This window comes from Lissotriton vulgaris, chromosome 6, assembly GCF_964263255.1.
Source record: "Lissotriton vulgaris chromosome 6, aLisVul1.2, whole genome shotgun sequence".
NCBI classification, from domain to species: domain Eukaryota; kingdom Metazoa; phylum Chordata; class Amphibia; order Caudata; family Salamandridae; genus Lissotriton; species Lissotriton vulgaris.
This window is the reverse complement of record NC_141694.1, coordinates 485,611,505-485,634,895: the sequence shown is the minus strand read 5'-3', so window position 1 is coordinate 485,634,895 and position 23,391 is coordinate 485,611,505. Positions and strand designations below refer to the sequence as shown.

The 23,391-nt window shown below is 48.4% G+C and overlaps 1 protein-coding gene across 1 annotated transcript in view; it reads left to right on the top strand.

Moving 5' to 3' along the window:
- The first annotated feature begins 4,777 nt into the window (after positions 1–4,777).
- The window catches only part of B3GAT2 (beta-1,3-glucuronyltransferase 2), a 375,259-nt gene continuing 356,645 nt past the window's right edge, over positions 4,778–23,391 (top strand). The window contains exon 1 of the mRNA XM_086926472.1: positions 4,778–5,480. Coding sequence (XP_086782598.1) covers positions 4,905–5,480 — 576 coding nt within the window. The 5' untranslated portion in view covers positions 4,778–4,904. The remainder of the gene's footprint in view (positions 5,481–23,391) is intronic.

The following is a 23,391-nucleotide window of genomic DNA, read 5'->3' as shown; positions in this document are numbered from 1 at the left end:
AGGATGATGGATTCTACTTGCGACTCTCTGTCCACATATTGGTGTGTGATGAGTTCCTAAAGCAGTTCTCCCTGCAGTGTCCCATTCTTTGCACTGCACCTTACTTGATGTCTCGCCATCTCAACAAGCCAAGCCTGCTGTTGCCATTAATGACAAGTGTTGTGCCCACTCCGAATGGTGTGCCATCTTTACGGTCCACCAAGCAGGGACCCACCGACTCTGCCCCTACTCAGCCAACACTACTGCAGTCTCCAGTGCACACATGTACATCCCAAACAAAAATGAAGGAGGAACATAGCCACAACATCAATAGGAGGCCATGATCCTCTGGACCTGACTGTGGTCTGGTGAATATCCATTAGGAAAATCTTCCTTAGGCTCAAGCAAAAACCCACCACTCAAAGAGAGGAACAAGTCCTTGGATCATCAAAGGTGATCCAATAATGGCTGAAGTCAATACCAGGCATGGCGATGAATCTGGGTTGAGCATAAACCTCTTGAGAAGTTTTGGTTGTTTATCTGGTAACCCTTTGTGTCATGATGTTCCCAGCACCAATCCAGGACAGACATCATGCCTCTCTTGTAGTAAGCAAACACAAGGAGATGATGGACGGAGAGCTGAAACTTTTCAGACACTCACTGCTAGTCACAGATCTGAGATGAATCCATCATTGTTTTGTAGCTCATTGCGCCACCCCTGTTCAAACACAGCTATATTAGTCTTGACCCTGCCCCTCATAGGAACACTGCCAAGCCATGTCTTCCCTGGACCGGAAACAAGCATCCTGGGACCGGTTTCGGGCTAACAGCCCTCATCAGCCAGGCTAGCTTGAATCCAGTGGCAAAGTGAGCAAGGTACTGGGGGTGAGTGGGGGTGACTGGGGGTGAGTGTCTGAAAAGTTTCAGCGCTCCGTCCATCATCTCCTTGTGTTTTCTCTCTTGTAGTAAGGCCACAGGGTCCATCTGCGGTCCTCATGAGTGTTCAGCCTTCTCACATGCTTGAACATACAGAATGGCACCATGGTTTCAGTTACCCATCAGACTGCCTAGTGGTAAAGATCTTTCCCTTCATTACTTCCTGGCACTTCTCCTCAGTCCTGTTCTTTTCTAGGTAGCATCTTCCTCATGCAAGAGCTCCCCCAGTATCCCTCCTCAGCAGCGAGTCTGCTCCTTTTCTCAAGGCAGGCTGAAGGCAGCTATTTTCTTACCAGGCCGTATAATTTCCAGGTTTATGTTCTCAAACCTGGCAAATGCGTGTAGACACCAAGCAACCATAACCCTGGAGCACGGAGGTGGTTCTTTGTTCAGCTGGTGTGGGACCCCAGATTCTGGTGTAGAGAAGTTCTGTCACGAAGGCTGGAAGTTTCTGCCTCATTTGTATACCAAGTTGACAGACAGAGTGTGTGTATTTTAAAATGCTAACTAACTGTTTGACTAGCTTTGGGCATTTCTTGCCTTTTCTTTATTTCTTCCAAACTGGTCCAGCCATATTTTTGTTTTCAGGTACCAGCAGCAAAGTGAGGTGGGGCTGGGAGACTCTTGTCAGGGGAAATTCTGAACAAGGACACAATGTGGGAAGACATTGGCTCGCTGGTCGTGTGTCAGAACATTGTCATCAAAATATTGCTAGACATTCGTTGGCTTCTAAATATTGTTTACAAAACTATCTTGGCACTGAGTGTAGATTTTCTTTTATCGATTCCAATCTGGGAACATTTTTGCAAATGATATTTAGGCCACAATATTCTGGTACCCAACCATCTGCAAATCTAACTGTTAGACTGTGGAGGGTAGTGGTTTCAGAGCTCAGTGGACCAGGAAAGGACAGGAGCTTTCCCTACATTTCAAAACGGCCAGACCATCCTCAACCCTACAGGGACTAGGGTCTGCTGCATGGACAAGCCCTTAGAATCACATTGGGAGAATCCTTCAATCTACATCTGCTGACTGGGAGCTCCCTCCAATCCTTCCTCTTACAGACCTCATGCACACTGGAAAGCCAACATGAATTCCAGCATGACAACAGTAAAACATCACCCACATCCTTCTCTCCCATTCTCCTATTGTGCACTACAAGTGCACACATGTAACGCCCATGCCACCCATGGATGAAGCAAAGTTCTCGTTTGCAGGAATCAGGCAGACTGTTTTAGACAAGAGAGGCCTGTAGACGACCTTCCCACTGCAGACACAGGTTAATGGGTCCTGTTCTGACTTTTACATGGTTCTGCTGCAGTCTTCTGCAGCCTTCCACAGGCCGGTGACATGACACAATCATAAAGGAGGGATGCACATGGTTGTACCTCCATTAAAAAAGAGACACGTTGTGGGTCCCAATCCAGTTTTCAGTGGGCAAACACATGATAGTCAGGCATCAACACATCAAAACATTGCCAGTCATGAGATGGGTGGCGTCAGGGTCCATGCTCTACCAAAAAATTCAGGGAACATATTCCATCCCAACAGCCACCATCCGAGTGGCTGGGATAAACACTCTTCTTTAAAGCATTGAGGGGCAACCACAGGAGTTGGGGCCGACTGGCCCATGGGCAATCCTAGGTTGTCTATGAAGAGGAACCGCCCAGAAGCATGCACCAAGGTTTTTGTATGCATGGCGTGAGAGGCTGGCATGTGTGAAGGCATTGCACAAGGCAGTGCAGTGATGTGCTGTGATCCACAGTGTGCATGCTAGTGCGCTGTGGAAGTGGGTGTGTTGGTGTATGCACCCGGGTATCTCCAATGAACTACTGCTCTCTCCTCTGTCTCCTCTGAAGTTGGAAGGACACGTATAATCTCTCTGGAGTCCCTGGACGCTGGGGTATCAATGGGGGGGGGGGGGGGGGGGGGGGGGGCGTGGAGGGGGAGAGAAAGGGAAAGTGTATGAAAGAGTGGGGGGTGCGAGACATGGATTGAGAAGGTCGTGGAAGGGGAGGGGAGAACGGTGGAAAGAAATGGCTGGAAGAAAGGGCGGGTAGAATCTAACAAGGGAGAGGTGACAGGGACTGAGAGAGCTGGGTAGACCAGGGAATGCGTCAGACGAGTGAGAGGACAAGTGGGTGAGAGCGACACAGGGCAGGGGTAGTGTGAAGGGACAAGAGTGATCCAAAATGATACTCCAGAAACGAAGATGCGGAGGGAAAGGAAATACCGTGGCTATAATATATATGGAAAGAATATCCATAATGCTAATTATCCATAATCATAATAAAAATTGAGTGGCATCTAATTTCAATTTAATTTCAATTTAATTTCTAGAAGTCCGCACAATATGAATCCGTCGGTTTCTTCGAGTCTGTGTAGTAACAATGCCTTGCGGAGGGGGGTGCGGGTGACAAGTCGGGAGACAGGAGCGCGGGAGATAATGCTCAGAGTGGGGCAGGGGACCCCTGTCTGAGAAGGAGGGGAGGGACGGGACGGGCAAGGGGTGGCGGAGTGCAGGCTGGAGTGTGGAAGAAATAAAGGAGAGAGACTCGAGGGAGAGTAAAAGTACACTTAGACGGACTGGAGCGGCGTAAGAGAGAACGAAGAGAGCGAACAGTACAAGAAGGGAGAGAGGGGCGAGGGAGAGGCGGGGCGAACAAAGAGAGGGAAAGAGAGTGAGACACGCTACAGAGAGAAGGGTGGGAGGGAGGCTGGCTGGAGAGACATCATTAAAGCCGCGCAGATTCCACAGTGCATCTCTAGCTGTCCGCTGGCTGCCCGTCTCTCTCACTCCCAGCAGCAGGGACCAGCGCCAGGCTCTGGGGTCTGCACGCGGAGCGCAGCCTGTGTGGAGCTGAGCTGCTGGGAGCTGCTAGCCCCGCGCTGCCCTGCCAGTCTCAGCACCGCCCGGCAGCAGGAGGAAAGGAGGGGGCAGCAGCCCCTGGCATCGCCCGGAGGGAGCAGCCCCAGTGCCCTGCTGGTTAGGGGGGCTGGGGCGGAGAGGGGGGACTACCACTAGAGCATCCTAGCAGCAGGCAGCCTTTGACGGCCGCAGGACAGCCTGCCTGCCTCCGCGAGAGCCCCGGAGCTGAGATGTGATGCCGCCAGCTCTCCCCCACCCCCGGCCATCAGCACCGTGAGTGGCCGCACTCCCCTGGATGTGACAGCACACTGTGGCCGACTCCTGTTCTGCCGCCCCTCAAACTGCACGAAGAGCCCTCGCTCCAGGCGCCGACCTGCAGCATGTAGGGGGCCGGCTAACGCTTGTTTGGTGAACCGCGGAGCTCGCCCGCAGCCTGCTCCCGTCCACCCTGGATCCAGAGCACCCTCGCCAGCGCATGGGGCTGCAGGTGCCGGCGCCCTTGTAACCCACCCAACTTCACCGGAGAAGCCAACGAAACTCATGTCCGTTTTCGGAGTGCGGGGGACACTTGTGAGCCTCGCGTGAGTGGGCTGGGCTTGGAATGGCCTCTGGTTAAAGATGCTCCTGAGTTTGTTGGACAATTAAATTATTTTACTGCTGGGACTTGCTTGATTCGTGCGTTGGATGAAAGTGTCAGGTTTTGCATGTCGGATATCAGATAGTTTACTCTTCTTTGAAGATCCACGGGATCAGTTAGATCAGTTGCGACTCTGGATACAATCGGGACATATTTTTCTTTCGGTGGCTGTTTAAAACTTACTTCTTGGTTATGAGAAATGCAGCTTCGCTTCCCCTGACTCTGAAGCGTCATTTAGCCGTGCGGGCGGCGTTGGCACCCGCCAGTATCCCTTGAGGAGATGATGCACGTTACACCTGCCGCGTGGACCACTGTCTGACATCTCACATTTGGAAGAAACACCGGGCCCGTGGCCATTGCAAGACACTTCTGGATCGGTTTACTATTCTTGGGGCCGGAGGGTGCCTTCAGAACTTGGGGAGTCCCACCCCCTTGCCCCTCGTCTCCCTGCCTTCCTTCCTCCCGCTGCACCCCCTCGATGGGATGAAGTCCCTCTTCTTCAGCCGCTTCTTCATCCTGCTGCCCTGGGCCCTTATTGTCATCATCATGATAGACATGGACACCCGGCGCTGGCCTGGCCCCCGGAGCCGGAGGGCGCTGGGCTCTGTCGCCCGCCAGTCCCCCCGGGTCCCTGGAAACCAGAGCCGGCCGCTGCCCACCATCTATGTCCTTACCCCCACCTATGCGAGGCCGGTACAACTGGCGGAACTCACCCGGCTGGGGAACACGCTGCGCCTAGTACCCTCGCTGCACTGGGTACTGGTGGAGGACGCGCCTCGACGCACCCAACTGGTTTCCCGCTTCCTGGCCGGGGTCGGCTTGCCCTGCACCCACCTGCACGTGCCCACACCGCGGCGCTACAAGCGTGGCGGCCTGCCCCGCGCCACCGAGCAGAGGAACGCCGGCCTGGCCTGGGTCCGCCAGCAGCACCAGCCCCGCCGGCAGGCGCGCTGGGCGTCAGCTGGAGGGTCCCGGCTGCCGCCCCCGGAGCAACCTGTGGCTGGGGTGGTCTACTTCGCTGACGATGACAACACGTACAGCGTGGAGCTCTTCCAAGAGGTAGGCACCTGCCGCCCGCGCCTGCTCTGTACTGAACTCCGCGCCACCGCCACTGGGGGTATGTGTTACCTCAGTGCCTCAATCCCTGAGGAAAGACATACCCCAGCAACCCTGAGTTTCAGGCTTACCTCGGCGCAGCATCACTCCCGTGGTTTACAGGTTTCTTAGCACCCTTCCACTGGCTCACTTCTGACCTCAGCACACAACTCGTACGTTGGTATCTACCACAAGACCAACTTTACCTCATAACTCGTGCAATGGTGGGCAGCCTTTCCTCATGTCCCTGCCACGGTGGCCAAACTCACAAAGCAACCAGGCCCAAGAATCTGGGCTTGCTTTTGTTCACGTTCAGAGGGATCTTGTCTGACAGTTCGGGCTGAACTGTTCATAATGGAGCAGGACCGGGCAAATTTGCATATAGCTGGTTCCTGTGTGAGGTGGCGCCATGGGCAAAAAAAGCGGTGGATTGGAATGTGGCCATAAGTAATTACCACTGGCTGAGGTTAACTAAAGCAATCCGCCCATCACTCTTTGTTCTTTGAGGTCGAGGCTTGCCGAAGTACAGTGCTTTAAGGGGGATGCATACCAAAGGGGCCTTAACGTGTCAAAACAATATTTACTTGCAAGTGTGACCCCGAAGAGTGTATGGCACAGCTTAGTTTACGTATGTAACTAAGGGTCCATTACAGGTGTAGCCTATGTACCACTGTAGTCACATGGCTTTACTTGAAATGTCCTAATTAAATACACCTTTTTTGTATAGGTTATACCTTAATGATAAAAGCAAACTAAAGCTTCTATAAGCTATTTGTCAAGATATATGGAGAATGCCTTGATTGATATAAGAAGCCCATGGCAGCTAACAAGGCAACCATCCCTCCATACTTCTGGGTCACTCACTCTACCAACATCACATTAGGGCAACAAAGCAAAACCATCATTTGCTAGATGTGTAGCGACCATACAAAGTTGTAAAGAAGTGCCTCTCATCTGACACTAAATGACTCGTCCTACTTGAAAATTCCAATAAAATAAAAAAAAGTTTGGCAAGTAACAGACACAAAATACTCACCTTTTATTAAAATGCATCAAATCTCTGGTGAAACCCACCATTTTGTACTCAGTTGCTTCAAAAGTTGTCTGCTTTTCAGATGTGATCCTGGAAATAAACCCTTCTCCTGCAACTAATCCTTTGGCCTAAGAATTTTAGTGTCTGTCAGCTGCTTGGGGTACCTTCCAAAATAGGCCCCTCCAGGGAGATATACTGGGCAGACTGATTTGAATTAAAGTCGGACGGGTGACTTAGTCACTTGGTAGGTTGAGATCCCTCTACTAGCCCGTCCCCAAAATTCGTCTTCTCTTCTACCTTGACCTTTCCCTTTCCAGGGCTAGGTTAAGGTTGAGATTTTTATGGGGTGGGTCTGGTGGTTTGGAACTTGGTAGGTTTACCATATTTTTTTTTTAATTTAAAACATTTTGGGCCCCATCTCTGCGAAAAAGTGGCACACCCCTTTCCATCTGTCTTTCACAACACACGCTAGATAAAGACATAACTGTACGCACACATACATTTGTGCTTGTTTTGTGCTTGTCAAACTAGACCACACTGTTGCTGTTTTGTAGTACTGTGGCTAACAGAGGTGTAGTACTGTGATGAATAGGTGTAGGTATTATCCAACTCAATAGAACTCGCAAAGGATGAATGACAAAGTCGAACACAACAATATTTGAAGCTAGTGCCTTGAGGAAGCTGCAGGGCGCAGGAACCCTGAGTAAACACGAGTCGGTGGGACATGGTGGAAATTAATTCATGTGATAAGGTGCAGAATTCAATATTGTTCAAATGCAAGCTAAGACTGAACTTTTTTCTGTTCAAACTTACAGCTGCCCTGTTGTCCAATCCTTAACCAGTTGATATAAAGTCCGGTTAAGAGGGTAGGATCCAGCCAAAACCATAGACCTGAAACAAATTAAGAATGGTTGACCCGTGGGTAGTTCTACTGTCCAGACGCCTACTTCTTTTTATGTCATGACACCACAACAAAATTTGAGCCACTGAACGCCAATTTATCCACATATTTCCACACTGAGTACATTAATCATCAAGCTATTGTTCCGGCAGTGTCTGCTATCCAAGTGGGTCACCTGATAAGATACCTCAGTAAGTCAAAGTGCTAGCTGCAGAGAACTGAGGGCATACAGCAGGTCTCAACTTCCAATGTTCATAAATCAGCTCTGGTGGTTCTTGAGCCCTGCCGGTGGGATTTGCAGGTCACAAGTTTCAATCCTAATTTGAAAGGTCAGCTGATACATGGATTGATTGCACAGTCCCAGGTGGTACTTGTCGATCACAGGTTTCAATAATGGTAGCTGTCTCTGCACTGCAAATGCATGCATGCATTGTAGAGCGCATACCTTTGAAACCCTGCACCACTATCTCAGCTTCCATTCACCCAAGGGTAATAGCATGGGTTCCATTTAGTTGAATACCTTTTATGAAGTGCCAACAAACAATTACCCGTATTTTATAATATTGATTACTATTATATTACTTTTTCACCTAGTCCCATAATATTATGGCACCAATTTTAGTTAGTCCACCGTGTAGACAGGATGCAGTCTATCTTTCAACAGTTTTAACTGTCCTTCACTTTTATTTGTGCAGATCTTGTTCCTTTTACTTGGAAAATCGTTTGGCTTTCCAGAGCGCTTGTGAAAAATGTCACTTTCATATTTCTGTTCATCTCTTATTCATATTTCTGTTCATCTCTTAGTCTGATAGTGAATGGAGGGTGACACGTGTATCCTTTAGGGTGCAGGGGATATGACACCATCAAGCTGTACAACCTCTGACCTCTCACACACACTCCTTTCCAAGACTCACCTTACTGATGCCCATCAATTCCACCAGTCACTGAAAGTTCAGGGGTCAGCCAATTTTATTTCGCTGCTTACTCTCCTGTGGAAATGGAGGAAGCAACTTTACACAGGAGATGGGGGGGCTATGCTATTGGTTGCGAGGTCCGAGCGGGGCTTTTTTTCTCGATATTTCCAAGTTATTGGTGCCAGAGCCCATGCGCCCTATTGATATATAAACACTCTTACGTAGAACTCCTCCATTAATGGCCACATTAACCTGAGTAGACCTTCCCTGGAGACCAATCCTACAACCAGACCCCAGACCTGAGCTCTAAGCATACCCGTGCTCCCCTGTCCTGGGGTTCAGCTGAATATCACCATCCTTGATCTAGGGTCCAGGTTAACCCAAGCACGCGTTCCAGGGGGTCCAGGTTCACCTTAGAGCTCCTGTCTTGGGGCGCATGCGGACGTCAGACGCACGTGCTCGCCCTCGAGGCAGATTTACCTCACACAATCAACCCTTGGAGCACGAAGCAGAAAGGGATTGAGTTATAATCAGTGAGTATTTTTTTTGCTTGCTGATTTCCGAAGGGATGTATCTTTTTTTTTTAGGATAGGGCTGCGAAATCGCGAGTCTCCCACCTAGACTTGGGATAATAATCAGTGCTTAAATTGTTCAGCTCTTGGTCGGCATGGGAACTACAATTTATTTTTCACCATCAGACTTCTTCAGAGAGCAAGAGAGAAAACGGCACAAAAGGAGAGAAATAAAACGGGAAAACAGTGACACAGGGAGAAAGCAATGATGCAAAAGAACCCAAGAGAGCAAGAAAAAGAAATAGGAAATGTAGGACGGCAAAAGAAAGAGGCCTGAGGTGGAATACATTCTAATAACCATAGTTATTTATCATCCCTGGCTTTCAGTAGTAGTGCAATAGCAGGTTCCGAAGTAAAACTTTTACGCCATTGCACTTCGCTGTTTTATAAATTGAGCGTAAATAAATAATAACAATAATAATAATTTCTAGATTTTTTTTAATAAATAACGCTTCATACTTCACGTCTGCTACTAAGCGCTGCAAATTTAACGGTACTCAATGCTTCACGGTTTGTTACATCATTCAGCATCCTAGCCTCCAGCCCAGGACAGGCGCGCACCGACGGGCCTAGCTCCTGCCACCCTCCATCGACCATTTCCGTGGCCTGCTTCGGCTCAGCACTGCCTGCTGTCCTAGAAACTGTGCGATCAGCACCACTGAGAGCGGACAGCTCCCTCCAGCCCGCCCTCCCTCTGCCTGCTTTCAGAGTGCCCCTCCTTTCTGAACCGGCCGCCTCTTGCAAATAGTTGCTTCCTCGCTCTATGTGATCAGAACATCTCTTTCCAGTACTGGGCTTTCATTTGACAGCCCATCGATCTGTGTGTTTTATAGAAATGAGCTACTTACATCCAACCAACGGGGCTACTAGGCCTGGTAATGATGGTTATACGAGGGCCAGGGCTGAAAGGGTGATGCCCTGACGACACGGGGCAGGGTGGCGACCCTGATCTAATCTACCACTAGTCTGGACTTGCCCATTTTAACTTACATAGGTGTACATTGTATGGCGTTGCCAGCGCCTGTCCTCCCTTATAATCTCTCTCACCCCCACCGGATAATGTTCTGCCTGTCATTCCTTGTGTTCCTTTAATCTGCCTGGCCCCAACCTTTTCTTAGCTCTCCCTTGCTTGCCTTCCCACTCCTTAACTCGCTTTCACTGAGTGTTCGGTTCTCCCCGTTCCTCCTTCTCAGCGTTATCCATCTCATCCTGGTGTCCTTTCTTTCTGCTCACTCTCCTGCCTGCTTCTTTCTTCTGTCCACCTCACCCGCTCATGCCTCCTCCGCGAGCTCCATTATTGGCCCATTTCCCTTCACTAGCTTTTCTCATGTGTACCCCTGCCCTCCGTATATACCGCATGCATATTGTGTATAGCCGTAACCCCTGCGCGTACCACTATGCCCAGTCTGTCCCCATCACTGTCTGTCCAGCCCCTCCCTGTGCCCAGTCTGCCCTCTATTCCATCGGTGTGCTCATCTTGCTTCAGGCGAAACAGCGCAGCAGACACGAAAACAAAAACACATCAGTTAAAACGCAAAAGACTGTTTCATCAGGACAGGTTCTCAAGCCAAAGCAACACTGCACATAAACGTCTACCCCTCCCCACTCAGGCAAATGGCATGTCCAAACCCCACCACTCTCAATCCACTCGGTTGCCCCAACTAACCACAACCAATCATCCACACTCAACCATCCAAACTCCTCGGAACCCTCATGATTCTACAACCTGTCCTTGACTTGCTCTCCAACTCCCAATCACTGTCGTGCAAGCCTACCTATAATTTCCCTCGTGCTGCACATGCCCACACCACCACCGCCCCAACCCTCTTCAAATTATTGCCAACCAGGAAAACCTGCTCCACCCCCAAATGGGTTCTAAAAGAATTCAGCGCCGGAAAAAGTGCCACTCTAACAGCGGCCTTTTGTGCTATTTGCGCCACCAAATATGGCCTCAAAGTCTTTGCATCAAGACTATGTACTTGAGCTTGAGTAGTTTGTTGCAGTCAGTCCCAGGTAAACTACCATTGTAACAGTCATTAGGGAAAAGGGAACTCTAATCAGCCGATACAAATTAAAGTCATCCTGTACAATATTCCCAAGACGAATCAGGCCCAAACCTTGTTACCTGCTAAACAGACCTATTGCCACTTTTTACCTTCTCGTGTGTGCTCATAGCATTGTTTTTGCAAGTCCCTCTCGTAACTCCGCACTGTGTAACTTTGCCCACCCTATATGTATTGCTGCTCACCCCTTACTGCCCCTCTTTAACCAAGCCAAACCTAATGCTGCACTAAATCCTTCTCACCCCAGATCTATCACCAAGCACTCTGGGCAACTTGGCAAGCCACAATAACAAGTGCATCTGATCTTAGCCCTAATCATGTGCCACAGGGCCTTCACTAATAATCCAAATAGTTACAATGGCGTATAACAGGCCCATAACTTAACCTAATACAAAACCAACATAGAAATACATTAACAATACCTAACCAACATTATTAGGTATAATACAGCTCTCACCTCAACTCAAACTCCAACCCAACCTCTGAATAACTGCCATATAAAACCCCCAAACTTTGCTTCCGTGATTGCCCCGATCTGAAATACATGAATGTCAAACTGCTCTGCCCCCAATAAGTAGAAAGTTGACAATTTAAACCTGTCGTCAAGACAAAATACCCCTTCTTTGTGAGAGTCCTGGAAAAAACTATCATGCAGCTATAAACATAAACGGCTACCTGTCACCTCTTTCAACATGATCCATTCCTCATACCCTACTGATTTGATTTTGACAGCCTGAGCTTCAACCCCAATTTTGTATTCTTCAACACAAATTTCTTTAACTGCAAGCCTACTCTCTTTCAGATACTCATCAACTCTGAACATCTAAATGTTCCTCAAAAATCACCAAACCATACACAACTTGAACAAAGTAATTTCAGAGTCCAGCGCACTACCACCTGTACTTGGCCAACATTTTCACAAATGTCTCTGCTAAGAAAGGATGCCTTGGTAATCTCTTCAAATTCTTCTTTCTAGCTCCCAACCCTCCACAATTCTCCTACCCAGCTGACTATTCATAACTCCAAGAAGCATTTCCCCTTGACAATTACACCCACTACTTTGCTCTAAATCCAATCCTCTGACATATCCCTGTCAATCAAAATTAACCACATCCTCCCTCTGTCTGCCATTCCTCCAACTCACTCCTCCTACACTGCCCTCCACACTACAGAACCTTCGTCCAAGACTATTGAGAACTTCTACTTGTCTACTACACACCAAATACCTTTTATCCAGTACCAGCCCCCTTACTTGCCCCATGAACATATCCTAAAACAATACCGTAGCACACGCCTAGCATAAAGCTCCTCCACATCTTCCACAGCCTCGTGCCCCTCACTTTGTGCCCATACACCAATTGTACCACTGTTCAATTGTCAGAGCTGACAGTCTCCTTTCTGTCTGCCAAGTTTAAATCCCACATCACCAATGAGACCAAAGGGGAAAGAAAAACTCTAGAGAGAAAATGCTGCATCCTTCTCTCACCCCCTTGTCAGTTCCACACATCAAACACATCACATGCACAGTTCAAGGGACTTAACAAAACCTGTACCTTTCACAGTTCTGTTGTACAATCCTCTACCTCTTCACACACCCACAACATTATTTCAACCACTTTAGCCCGTGGCACCTTCACTTGCATAACCACTGTGTACAGTTCTGTACCTTTATACGACACAACTTAGTCTTTCTTTCGCTGGCGGCAACAGAGCTAGCAGCATCTAAACAATGCACTATAATTGTACCAGTGACGTTTTACAAATCCCAGCTCCACTCTTACAAATACACATGACATCATTTATGTAGTCAATCTCAATTACAAAAGCAGAAAACACCGTAAAATACTACTAAAGAAAATAACAAAATCTGTAATGCAGACAATAAAATATCACACAACCCATGGTAATATCTCATTAACCAAGATCTGCCTTTCATACTTCCCTCCACCAACGAAAAGACCACCAGATACAATGCTAATGGTCTGACTGCCTATTTTATGTCACACTTCGCCAACCCCACTCATGTACTCCAATGGTGAACCAGTCTAATGACATCTTCTCATGCTGCATGCTGCCCTGCCACATCATGTATTGCTATAAAGTTGTTCACTGGTGAATCTTTGGGTCACACAAGGTCATGCCTTAACTGCACTCACTGCAGCATTCTTAGGAACTGCCCCTAGGGGGAACAATTTCAAATATTTCAGTAGGCAACAATCAAAAGGTCCCACAATCTTCCTTCTGCCACCTCTTTTCCTACATTGATAATACCATCATCAGGTCTTCTTTTTCATCCATTTGAAGTTATCTACCCCATTTAATTTCGAAAATCGTAATGCCCCAACACAAATTTCCAAAACAAGAGAGGAGTGACTGGGGCTTTATTGAGGTCCAGCACACGGCCCCTACAGTGGTGAAAACACAGAGTGGGCTGTTCCTGGGTGGGAAACTAGGTCTGATTAGTGGAGGAGAGTGCTCCTTTTAGGAGCAAGGGCCCTCACACACCCGAGAGGTGTCATGCTTCATCATCACTTGTTTATAGTTGGAACACCTGACCCTAAAACAAATGTTCCTGAGACCAAAAGATGTCTTTTTACTTCTATTTTATTTTGAAAAAAGGAGATATTTTATTATTAGAATATCAACGAGATTTTTTAAGAATTTTCAAGGAGAAATTTTTGACCTTATGTACAATTGACAACTCATCATTATATAAACACAACAAAACTTTTTCAATAATCAATCAATCAATCAATCAGTGACACTTATAAAGCGCGCTACATACCCGTAGGGTCTCAAGGCGCTGGGGGGGGGGGAGCCGCTACTGCTCGAACAGCCAGGTCTTCAGCTTCTTCCTGAAGGAGAGGTGGTCTTGGGTCAGGCGCAGGTCGGTCGGGAGGGAGTTCCAGGTCTTGGCGGCCAGGTAGGAGAAGGACCTTCCTCCTGTAGTCGCTCTTCGGATGCGGGGGACGGCGGCGAGGGCGTGGTTGGCTGATCGGAGGTGGCGTTTGGGAGCGTAGAAGTTGACTCGGCTGTTGAGGTAGCTCGGGCCTTGGTCGTGTAGGGCTTTGTGTGCGTGGGTGAGGAGGCGGAAGGTGATTCTTTTGTTGACGGGGAGCCAGTGAAGGTCTCTCAGATGTCCGGAGATGTGGCTGGTTCGTGGGATGTCGAGGATGAGTCTGGCTGAGGCGTTCTGGATCCGCTGGAGTCTCTTCTGGAGCTTGGCGGTGGTACCGGCGTAGAGGGCGTTGCCGTAGTCCAGTCGGCTGGTGACGAGGGCCTGGGTGACGGTCTTCCTGGTCTCGGTGGGGATCCAGCAGAAGATCTTCCGTAGCATGCGTAGGATGTTGAAGCATGCCGAGGAGACGTTGTTGACTTGCCTGGTCATGGAGAGGGTGGAGTCCAGGATGAAGCCCAGGTTGCGTGCATGGTCTGTCGGTTTGGGTGCGGTGCCCAGGGCGGGAGGCCACCAGGAGTCGTCCCAGGCGGAGGGAGAGGAGCCCAGGATGAGGACCTCCGTCTTGTCCGAGTTCAGTTTCAGGCGGCTGGTCGTCATCCACTCGGCTACCTCTTTCATCCCTTCGTGCAGGTTGGCTCTGGCGGCGGCGGGGTCATTGGTCAGGGAGAGGATCAGCTGGGTGTCGTCGGCGTAGGAGATTATGCTGAGGTTGTGTTTGCGTACGATGGCCGCGAGGGGGCTCATGTAGACGTTGAAGAGGGTGGGGCTCAGAGATGATCCTTGGGGGACGCCGCAGATGACTTCGGTGGCCTCTGACTTGTACGGTGGTAGGCGGACTTTCTGTGTTCTTCCGTCGAGGAAGGAGATGATCCATTCCAGCGCCTTGTCCTGGATTCCAACGTTGCTGAGGCGCCGTACTAGGGTGCGGTGGCAGACCGTGTCGAATGCCGCGGAGAGGTCTAGGAGGATGAGGGCCGCTGTTTCTCCGTTGTCCATCAGGGCTCGGATGTCATCGGTGGCGGCGATGAGGGCGGTCTCTGTGCTGTGGTTGGCTCGGAAGCCGGACTGTGAGGGGTCGAGGGATCCGTTCGTCTCGAGGAAAGCGGCCATCTGCTTGTTGACGGTCTTCTCGATGACTTTGGCTGGAAACGGGAGGAGCGAGATGGGGCGGTAATTCTTGAGGTCGGTGGGGTCCGCTGTTGGTTTCTTGAGTAGAGCGCTGAGTTCGGCGTGTTTCCAGCTCTCAGGGAAGATGGTGGTGTCGAAGGATGTGTTGATGATGTCTCGCAGGTGGGGTGCGATGACAGCGTCGGCCTTGTTGAAGACGTGGTGAGGGCAGGGGTCGGTCGGTGATCCGGAGTGGATGGAGTTCATCGTGCGGGTGGTGTCTTCGGTGCTGATCGGGGTCCAGGCGTGGAGGGTGGTGGTGGGGGGTGGTTGTTCGGTCATGGTGTGCGTTGGTTGGTTGTTGAAGCTGTTGTGTATGTCCGCGATCTTGTTGTGGAAGTATGAAGCGAGGGAGTTGCAGAGGTCTTGCGATGGGGTGATGTCGTTGTTTCCTGCGCTGGGGTTGGAAAGCTCTTTCACGATGTTGAAGAGTTCCTTGCAGTTGTGTGCGTTGTTGTCCAACCGGTCCTTGAATGCTGTTTTCTTGGCGGCGCGGATCAGCTGGTGGTGTTTCCGGGTGGCAAGTTTGAAGGAGGTCCTGTTGTCCGGTGTCGGTTCCCTTCTCCAGACTTTCTCGAGGGCTCGGCAGTTCTTCTTGGAGCTCTTGAGTTCGTCGGTGAACCATGGGGCTTTCTTGCTGCCGGGTCTGCTGGGCGGGGTCCTCAGTGGGGCGAGTTCATCCGCGCAGTTGCTGATCCACTTCGTGAGGTTGTCGGCGGCCTGGCTGGGGTTCGCTGAGCTGGCAGGAGGGTGCTGGCTCAGGGAGGTGGCGAGCTGGTCTGCTGTGATCTTGTTCCAGCTTCTGCGGGCGGCCTGTTGCTGATGGTGGTGGGTCGTTGTTTTCTTGAAGGTGAAGTGGACGCAGCTGTGGTCCGTCCATTGAAGCTCTGTGGCGTGGCTGAAGTCGATGTCCTTGCTGGATGAGAAGACAGCGTCGAGTGTGTGTCCGGCGAGGTGGGTGGGGGTGGACACCAGTTGCTTGAGTCCCAGGTTGGCGAGGTTGTCGAGCAGGGTGCTGGTGTTGCGGTCGTTGTTGTTCTCCAGATGGAAGTTGAGGTCTCCCAGGAGGATGTAGTCAGCGGAGGGGAGGGCATGTGGGCTGACGAAGTCGGCGATGTCCTCGCTGAATTGTGTGCGTGGTCCAGGGGGTCGGTAGATCAGGGTGCCTCTGAGGGTGGTGTTCGGGTTGGTGTGGATCTGGAAATGCAGGTGTTCGGCGGTGGTCAGGGAGTTGTCGGTGCTGGTCGTGAGACGGATGGTGCTCCTGTGGATGATGGCGATGCCTCCTCCCATCTGGTTGGCGTTTCGGTCCCTCCGGACGATCTTGTAGCCCTCTGGGATGGCGATGGCGATGTCGGGAGCTGAAGAGGCGTTCATCCAGGTCTCCGTGAGGAAGGCAACGTCTGGAGCTGTGGTGTCGAGGAGGTTCCAGAGTTCGATGGCATGTCTGTGGACGGAGCGGGTGTTGAGCAGGATGCACTTGAGGTGGGTGCTGCTGGTGTTCGGCTTGGTGGGTGCTGGTGCGAGGCAGGTCCGGATGCAGGTGAACTTGCAGGCGTGGCAGCTGAAGGGTCCGTAGGTACGTCGTGGAGTGGCTTGATGGCATTCTGGGAGTCGGCCGGTGTTGAGAGCGGTGAGGGTGGCGGCGGAGTACGTCAGGCGGGTCGGTCGGGGTCTTCGTGGGCCAGGGGTCCTGGCACTGGGCGCGGTCCAGGCGCGGACGGGCGTAGACGGGCTTACCTTTGGCGCGCCTTCGGCGCACAATCGGCGCGCCCGCTGCGCGTGACCGCTGCGCGTTCGCACAGTGGCCATTTAAGGCGAAGTGCGCGGGTGGGCGGAGCAGCTGGGAGGCGGGAGCGGGGAGGGTACAGAATAGAAAAAGGGGCGGGGAAAAGCGGCGGTGGCGGGAAGGGAGGGCGGAGGGCGGCGAGGTAGGCGGACAACAAGGAAGGAAACCACAACACGGGGGAAATAAAAATTAAACAGAACGGGCACAAATTCTCGACAAAACAAGGAAAAAATCAAAGTTATACAAAACAGGCACAAATTTTACACAAAACAAGGGCAAAAACAACTGCAGCGGCGCCAGCCGGCAACCGGCAAACGAGGCAGCAGCGAGGCAGAGGGCAGGCAAGGGGCACACGCAGCAGCTGGTGGCCGTGCGGCGCGGGGGTGTCCCACTCAATAGAAATCTTTTTTAGACTTTATAGACAACATATAATACAAAACACTCAGTCATACTACTCACAAACCACACTATTTACATATCTACAAACAATACAAAAAAGAAAACATATAAATTGTATCTACAATGTAATCACTTGATTTACAATGAAGCCTAGAACCTAATTATATATTTACAAAGCTATTCAAAAGTAAATATCATCCATTTTTTGGTTTGTTAAAGGCTTGAAAAGTCTACGCGTTTCGAACTCATATGGGTGAATGAGTTCTCATCAGGACCAAGGTCTGTGAAAAGAGAAGGGGGAAACTTATTGGTATTCTGTTTGGAATTCAAAAAAGCACCTACTACCCCTACTCCTAGCTTGTGTCTCTTACCTCTCAGTCACTTAGAAACCAGAACAACAACAGTGAGTAGTCTGGGAACCCAGCCATCTGTCATAGAAAAAATAATAATTGAAACCCATCAATGTCTGTCCACAACAACAACCAAATTGCATCAAATTCAGACGTAGAAGTGTACCCATATGAAGGAGAGCTAATAACAACGTTATACAAAAAATCAACCGACCGTAACAGGGCACTACACTTTCAGAGCAACCACCCACGGAGCTTAAAAGAAAATCTCCCTTATGGACAATATTTAAGGTTGAAACGCAACTGTCAGTTCAAATCTGAATATTGGAAACATGCAGACAAACTTACCGAAAATCTACTACTACGAGGCTACCCAAACAAACTGCTAATAAAATCTGCTAAAAGAGCTTGATGGACACCTCGTGACAGCCTCCTTGAAAGAAGAACAAAAAATACCACAGACAGGTTGGTGTTTGTGTCGACATTTTGCCCCAATTCTAATGATCTAAAAAAGGTGGTCAAACAAAACTGGCATCTTCTGCGCAATCTAGATCAGGCTTTCACTCAAGAACCACTTTTTGCTTTCAAAAAAAACTTTAGTGTCGCTAACCAGCTAATCAGAGCAGCTTTGCCCAAACAACCAAATCCGGATTTAAGGACTATGTTCAATTTCCCTCCAATTCAGGGACACCGAAAATGTGGAACATGCACTTGTTGTGACACTACGGTTGAAGGGACGGTTTTCACCTACAATCACATCAGCTGGAAACATGAAAAATTCTCAAACTGTAAATCACGCAATGTGGTATACGGAATTATTTGTCCCTGCCAATTGGTATATATAGGGAAAACTAATCAAGAAGTGCGCCTACGAATACAACAGCACAAATCCAGAATTCGTAACAGTGTGGCCACAGCCCCCCTGGTCAATCACTGGAAAGAAAAACAACATAAAGAGTCAGATGTCATTTGGACAGTTATTGCCAAAGTAGAAAGCGACACTAGAGGTGGCAATCTTGATGCAAAACTCACCAAAATGGAAGCGATGCTAATAGTAAAATTCAACACAGCATTCCACGGGCTGAATGAGATGTCTGAAATGTTCAAACTATAATCTCTAACATGTTCTGTGGACACCTGTCATAAGTCTCCCATATCATAAGAACCCTGCCCACACCGAACCAACACCTCTGTCATCTAACTGCCTTTAAGCATCCAAAATTAAAACAACCCATCCTATCAGAATATTAACAGTTGGCATCACAATTGAAAAAGCCATTACATCGCAATCTTTCGACAAACTGTGCAAATTTGCATAATTATTCCACCAACACACACCTACCGTCTGGGTCATAGCCATGCCACATTAATGCGATTGAGCTATGTGCGATTGGAATACTGCCAGCCTCAACATCCCAAATTCAGACGAACCGCATTTTAATTAACGGACGCTTTGTGAGTCCACATAAAATTCTAATTTATCAACACAGAGCCACCCGGTCGATAAACTGCAGCGAGGAAACTACATTTCCCAGATACACAACTTCCTGTCAAACGAGGCGAGTTCTGTTAAAAGACGGACTATCTGAAATAACCTACATCCGCCTACACTCCCAGGATCCTTTGCGGACCCGGAAGACTCGGACGACTGGAAACAGAACGCTGCCCGGTTCGGAAAACCCCGCCGTCAGGTAAGCCGCGCACAGATACAACGCCTTTTAGAAACCAAAGGATCGGGGACACACGCTGACTACAGCTTTCCCTTCCTGTCTCTTAGAATTATTTCCAAGTGCCACGGACCATTGTTTGACCCGACACCAAACCGGCTTCTTGATGACACAGCATTAAGACCCGAGGTGAGAATACACTCACCGCTAAGCTACTCGTAGCTTCTTTTGCCAATTTTAAAGCCAATTCCTTACAATATTACGTTTTCACCAAACAGCCGGAACTCAAGCGCCCAGAGTCGTCAGAAAGCCTGGCCCCTCCTGAATCATGTAAGCAAGAAATAGGTTGGAGTTTGAATGTGATGCAATTTGGTTGTTGTTTTGGACAGACATTGATGGGTTTCAATTATTATTTTTTCTATGACAGATGGCTGGGTGCCCAGACTACTCACTGTTGTTGTTCTGGTTTCTAAGTGACTGAGAGGTAAGAGACACAAGCTAGGAGTAGGGGTAGTAGGTGCTTTTTTGAATTCCAAACAGAATACCAATAAGTTTCCCCCTTCTCTTTTAACAGACCTTGGTCCTGATGAGAACTCATTCACCCATATGAGTTCGAAACGCGTAGACTTTTCAAGCCTTTAACAAACCAAAAAATGGATGATATTTACTTTTGAATAGCTTTGTAAATATATAATTAGGTTCTAGGCTTCATTGTAAATCAAGTGATTACATTGTAGATACAATTTATATGTTTTCTTTTTTGTATTGTTTGTAGATATGTAAATAGTGTGATTTGTGAGTAGTATGACTGAGTGTTTTGTATTATGTGTTGTCTATAAAGTCTAAAAAAGATTTCTATTGAAAAAGTTTTGTTGTGTTTATATAATGATGAGTTGTCAATTGTACATAAGGTCAAAAATTTCTCCTTGAAAATTCTTAAAACATCTCGTTGATATTCTAATAATAAAATATCTCCTTTTTTCAAAATAAAATAGAAGTAAAAAGACATCTTTTGGTCTCAGGAACATTTGTTTTAGGGTCAGGTGTTCCAACTATAAACAAGTGAGTGAAAGGATTGGCAGCACATGCAATCTCAGTTGTTGTTTAAATTGCTTGTGGCAAGCAGTGCTGTTGGGAGCCCGAACCCAGTAGTTTTGTTGTTAATGCTTCATCATCAGGCAGCTCCTCATTGGGCCGGTGCTGCAATGTCCAACGGGCCCCTCGAGGGGGTCTTTGCCAGAGATCTTCTCTTTTATAGCCGATGTATGTTGCATTTATAGGTGGTGGAGTGTGAGTAGAATGAGTGAAAGAATAGTGTGTTAATATTGACTAAAGGGATCCGGACAATAAGTAAAATTTTAATTCTAGGGTCCCTTTGTCAAGGATAGAAAGTGATGTGAGCGTAGAATAGATGTAATGATCTATTTAGCTACAAAGGTAGTGGGTAGAGAGGTCAACATGTTTCATCCCTGCAAAGAGCCCCCTCGAGAGGCCAGTTGGGCATTGCAGCACTGGCCCAACGAGGAGCTGCCCGATGATGAAGCATGACACCTCTCAGGTGTGTGAGGGCCCTTGCTCCTAAAAGGAGCACTCCCCTCCACCAATCAGACCTAGCTTCCTACATAAGTCTCTACATAAAAACTCACAGTCTATCAATTAAGCAACTTTCATCTGGATAAAACCATAACCAGGCGCAAAGCTTCTGCCCATTAACCAGAGTGTGTGCTTGTTTCTATGTCTTGCTGTTGACTTCTGTCCTTCCCCAGTAACCATGGACCTCCTGCTGCCACTTATCGCAAATATGTTAGTGAGTGTGTCTCTCCACATTTAGTACCCTTGTGTTAACTATGTATAATGTTTATTTGTAGAAACCCTATCCCTAACTCCCTGTCCTCTATTCCAGTTGCCAACTCCTCCGTTGGTGGCACGCCCCAAGAAAGGGCTGATAAGGAATCCGTAAACCTCTTACCATATGTAGCGCTGACACTGGCCTAGTCAGGGCTATCTACTGAAGCCACACCTCACTATCTACTTGTCTCCAGGTTTTATCTGGCTAAACCCCATACATGTCTGCCTACCACCCCACGCTTTTACCTCACTTCCAGCGCAGGCTCAAAATTTCGTAACAAATCTCGCCAAATCAAACCAACCATAAAAGGGTGCGCAACCCTAAACCTGCAGCCCCGTCTTTTAGTCCTGACCCCCTTTCCCTGCTGTCACAAGTCTATCCCCTGCTGCACCTATGGGCTATGACATTCGCCAAAAATCCCAGACAGATGCCATCTCAACTCTCCTCCTCCAGGTGCCACAATTTTGCCATTTGTCTTTCTTACAGATGTTGTTGCTTTAATTTGTCATCGTTGATGGATTGGTAGGCTACTGCTATATGCAAACCGTAGCTCTTTAGTAATAATTCGAGCCTCAACCCTCCTCCCAAAAGTCAGGGTGACCGTTCACCAAAATCCTGAACAACTTTTCGAATAGTGGCATCTGCCTTTTCGTTCCAAGGCGTCCCCTTTTGACTAAGTGTTGGCCATGCTGTTCAATTTCCGGTGTGGCCTATGAGTTTAAACCTCCTTATTGCAGGATGTCAGTGAGAACAAGACTGACTTCTGCTGTGGGTGGGGAGAGGTCACTGGCTCGATGTGTGGGCTCTGGGGGTGGGATCATTTATACAAATCTGTGCTGAATTGTAGAAGTATGTGTGCCAAGTTCCAAACTTCTGCTCAGAACCCCGCGGTTGGCATTATTGTAGAGTCAGGGGTGCTGAATACCAAGAATGCGTAGAATTGATCCCATCTCATACCTCCTTCTTTCATCCACCAGCAGACACTCCATGCCACTTTATCTCACACTCGCAGGTTCTTTTTCACCCCTGCTTTCACCCTTTGTCACTGTTTCCCGTCTTTCTGTTCCTCTCTTTGTCTGGTTGAACGTCTGATTAGGAAAAATAAGTTCCTGTCCCTGAAAAAGAGTGCCATTGCCTCCAGCATCCAAAGGCTCAAATTAGGATATGTGCCTCTTTGTAGCAGTGTCCTTTGAGATAATCCCTTCACACTGATGTGGGTTTGAAATTCTGATACTACTGAGCACCACTGCGCAGGGTGGGATGGGTAGGGTTGTGTGTGCTTTTTAATGTAAGTGAGGTGGGTGTAAATTAGAAGGTTGTATGTGTGGATGTAGAGCTTGTTGGTGGCAGTAACACTGTGGACCCCAGGCTGCAGCAGTTGCAGCAGGGGAAGAGTGCTAGGTAAAATGTCAGGATCTGTCTTCTAGGGGGAGCTTGGTGTTTACTTTTCTTTCTCTGACTTCAAAGTAAGAAGCTTTATCTGACAATGTGGTGTTGTGAAAGAGGGTGTCTTTTTTCCCTTTGATTCTGTGTGGGGTTTCCTCTGCTTTTTCATTTGCTCCCCTGCCTCTGTCACAGCTTCTTGGTTTTGGTAGCGCTGTGACACCTTTGAGTCAGCCTGCTATACAAATTTCTTTTGCTTACATACTAAAGGCTGTTTTCTACCACACAACATAATTTAAATATCTGTAAATGAACTGTGCAAGTATTTCAGAATATATCAGAATTAGGAAAGCACATATGAAGCACATATTTTGTAATTGTGAAGTGTGCTGGAAACAAATATTTGAATATGTTCCAAACAAATCAATACACTAACTGATGCCATTCCCACCCATTATTGTTTGCGCTCTGTATATGTTTATTAGTAAAACTTTATGTCTATACAAGTGTAATGGAAATATCAATTGGCAATGTGTTGTCTGTAATGGCAGAGCACTACCACATCATGCATACTCCACTCAAGTCACTCTACAACATCCTACTCCACTATATGCCCGGCACTCTACGCCACTCTACTCCACTCCAATCCAGTTCACTCCATGCCACTCCACAATACTCTACTCTACTCTACTCTACTCTACAACACTCTTCAACACTTCACTTTACAACACTCTACTCCATTCTTCAACACTCAATGCAACTCCACTCTATGGCACTCCACTCTATCCCACTCCACTCTACTCTGCAACACTCTACTCCACTCTATGCC